Source organism: Apis dorsata, unplaced genomic scaffold (genome assembly GCF_000469605.1).
Source record: "Apis dorsata unplaced genomic scaffold, Apis dorsata 1.3 scaffold_660, whole genome shotgun sequence".
NCBI lineage: Eukaryota > Metazoa > Arthropoda > Insecta > Hymenoptera > Apidae > Apis > Apis dorsata.
In genome coordinates, this window is record NW_006263847.1 from 96,611 (window position 1) to 99,847 (window position 3,237).

Below are 3,237 nucleotides of genomic sequence, written 5' to 3' on the forward strand. Positions count from 1 at the left end.
TTCGAATAAAAAAGAATAAGAATTAGAACAGTTATTTTTATTTTTTATCGATAACGATATCGATAGTTACATTTGAATTATTATTTCTCTTTATGTTTTTATATTGAATATTTTTCAATAAGATCTCTTAATTAATATATGATATTTGGAATTATACAATATAATATATAATATATAATAAAATATTATGTTATAAAATTTATTAGTTAATAAAACTGATTAATGGATTAAATATGTGTAATAATTACTTTAATAATATATAGATAAAGATGACACACACTTACCCATTGCATCTTGTCTCATACCAGTAACTGCAGACATATTTGACGCTGAATGTGACATAGAAAATGGCTGGGTCATACTTGGATAGGACGTCGTGCCCATCTATAAACATAAATTTATATGTAAATTAGTTATTCATTACACGAAGGTAATACGATAAAATGTTCCATTAAATCATTTAAGAGAATATACTATTCATTAAGATCGAAGTGAATAATATGTACGAGTGTATTTAAAAATTTTTGATCATTTAGCAACATTCATTTATAATATCAAATATTATTTATTTAATGATATCAAATGATTTTTAATAATTAATGATTTTTAATAATTAAAATTTATGAATATAAATATTAATAGTTGGTTTCGTAATATATATAAAATAATTATATATAATTATATATAAAAATATAAAAAAATTTTCAAAGAGAAATAAATAAAAAATACTTTAAAATATTTTAATAAAAATATTAAATAATGCATATTAATCTATTATTCAAATTTAAAAATTTTTCTTATTTTAAAAAAATATAATTTATATATATCATTTTTTTAAATTTAATATTTAAAATCAATATAATCAAGATCAATCATAAAATTTTATACTAAACAAATACTTAGAACTTTATAACTATTACAAAAAACAAATTTATATTAACACGATTGATAAGGTTATGTTTAAAATTAATAAATATCCAATCACTTAAAAACTTATAAATATACAAATAATGATTAGAATTAATCGATAAAAATTACACAAATCAAACAAATATTACAGTGAATATCATCGAATAATTTTATTCCGGTATTTCAAACGTGACTTCGAAGATCGATTAAGAGGATCTCGAAGCTTTTTTATTGGCAAACCGATACGCTCGACGAATTATTGGCTTAATTAAACCGGTAGGCATTCGGTAATCCGTCCGACCCAACTAATCAGTCGAAATGCAATTTAGCTACATCGACCGATAGCGATGCGCCGGACGCTCAGGTGCACTTCAATTTAATACCTCGGTTAAAATCATTAACGAGAAACGCATCGAATTCATTCGTAGAGATACGATACGTTGCTTGTTAGGCGTGATGCATCGATTGTCACCGTTAACGAATTTTTTTCTTTTTTTCCTTTTTTTTTTATTTAATTAATACACATATATCACGATTGGAACATAACAATGGATTAACATCTTGAAATATTCATATTTTACTGGATACAGTAAAATTTATCCGTTATTATCCGTTTATCGTACTTTATACATGAAGAAATTCAATTTAATCGAAAATTTTGATTTTATTAAAGTTTATATTTAGAACATAATAGATTATACATAAAGCAATTTTTTAAAATTTATAATAGTTTTACATAAAATATAAAATTTTAAAATTATTTATTATTTAAAAAATAAAGAGAAATATTAATGTACGATATTACAATAATACAAAAATGTTAATTAATTAAAACAAATATGGTGGTTATAATGAAATTAATATAAAAATTAATTTAATATAAAATTAAAATAAAAATTAATTTAAAAGTAAATAAATAAAAAATGACTTGCCTGAGGATAACGATTTATTCCATTTATGCTATTATGAGGATGAGGATACGGTTGATAACCTCTGCTAGCACCAGGATATATATTCCTCATCATAGCACCTTGACAAGCAGGAATTGGAGTCAAAGCCTTCTGAAGTTGTTTTTCTTGCTTCCGATATTTTGCTCTTCTATTTTGAAACCAGACCTATTAATACAAACAGAATAAAAATGCAATAAAATCTAAAAAAAAATCTGTTAATTTTAAAAATAATAATATTTGATATTATTCATAAAATAAATCGGGATGTATGCATAAATATTATTTTAAAAAATATCTTTGTTGAATTGTATATTTATTTTTTATTTATTCAGTATACATTATATTATATATCAATAAAGATTATTTATAAATTTTTATGTGCGATAATTTAATAAATTGACAAATAACAAGTAATAGGTATATAATTTTTTATTATTTTAAATTAATTTTTACAATGTATTTATAATTGTTATTAACTAGTTTATAATTTATAAAATTTAATTGTAGAATTATTAAAGAGTTTCTCTTTATAAAAGAATTTATTATAGTGTAATAATTTGTAAAACTTCGTTAATAATATTAATTTAATTATGCAAAAGAGTCCAGCTATATATTTTATTTTTTTATATAAAATAGTCTTGACTAGTAGCATTATAATTAAAATAACTAAAATCAAAAGTAATATTTTCATTTTACATGATAAATTTTAAAAATTTATTTACATTATATTTATAATAAGAATTTTAATATAATAATATTATACATTTATTCTAACATCGATTCTATATATATCTATTCTCTATTATTTAATGATAAAACAATTTCGTTTTATAGCAAAGTTATTCAAGATATACTATTGAAATTATAATTTTGCCTAATACCAAAAATTAATTGTAATTTCTGTTTTAGAAAATTAAAATATTTATTATTAAAATATTAAAATATATTATTAAAATATAATTATACACAAAAAATGATTTTATATTTATTTATATTCATATAATAATAGAAACATATTTAAAGATATTTAAATTATTAAATTAAATTTTTATTAAATTAGATTTATATCATAATAATCATAATAATCATATTTTTAAATCATTCTTTTGTATTTTTCATATATCTAATTCTTATAATCATTGAATCGTATTTATTTTTCATTTGATACCTAACCTAAATTGCTTAAAGAAAATAATATTTTTTATCAAATATTACACATCGTTTGCAATTTTCAATGCCAATAGATAAAATCATCTACATTTTTTTAATTAAATTATAAATTTTCACTACGAACGAAATATATAAAAGAGAATTTTATTATATTTAGAAAAGTCAGATTAAGATTAGAAAAAAAGAAATATATTTTTGCACAGAGAAA

General features: G+C 19.5%; 1 protein-coding gene across 1 annotated transcript in view; it reads right to left on the minus strand.

The window, feature by feature from the left end:
* The window catches only part of LOC102671592 (homeobox protein prophet of Pit-1), a 41,275-nt gene that overhangs the window by 2,512 nt on the left and 35,526 nt on the right, over nt 1-3,237 (minus strand). The window contains exons 4-5 of the mRNA XM_031513522.1: nt 1,842-2,024; nt 285-384 (exon numbers count right to left, since the gene is read on the minus strand). Coding sequence (XP_031369382.1) covers nt 285-384; nt 1,842-2,024 — 283 coding nt within the window. The remainder of the gene's footprint in view (nt 1-284; nt 385-1,841; nt 2,025-3,237) is intronic.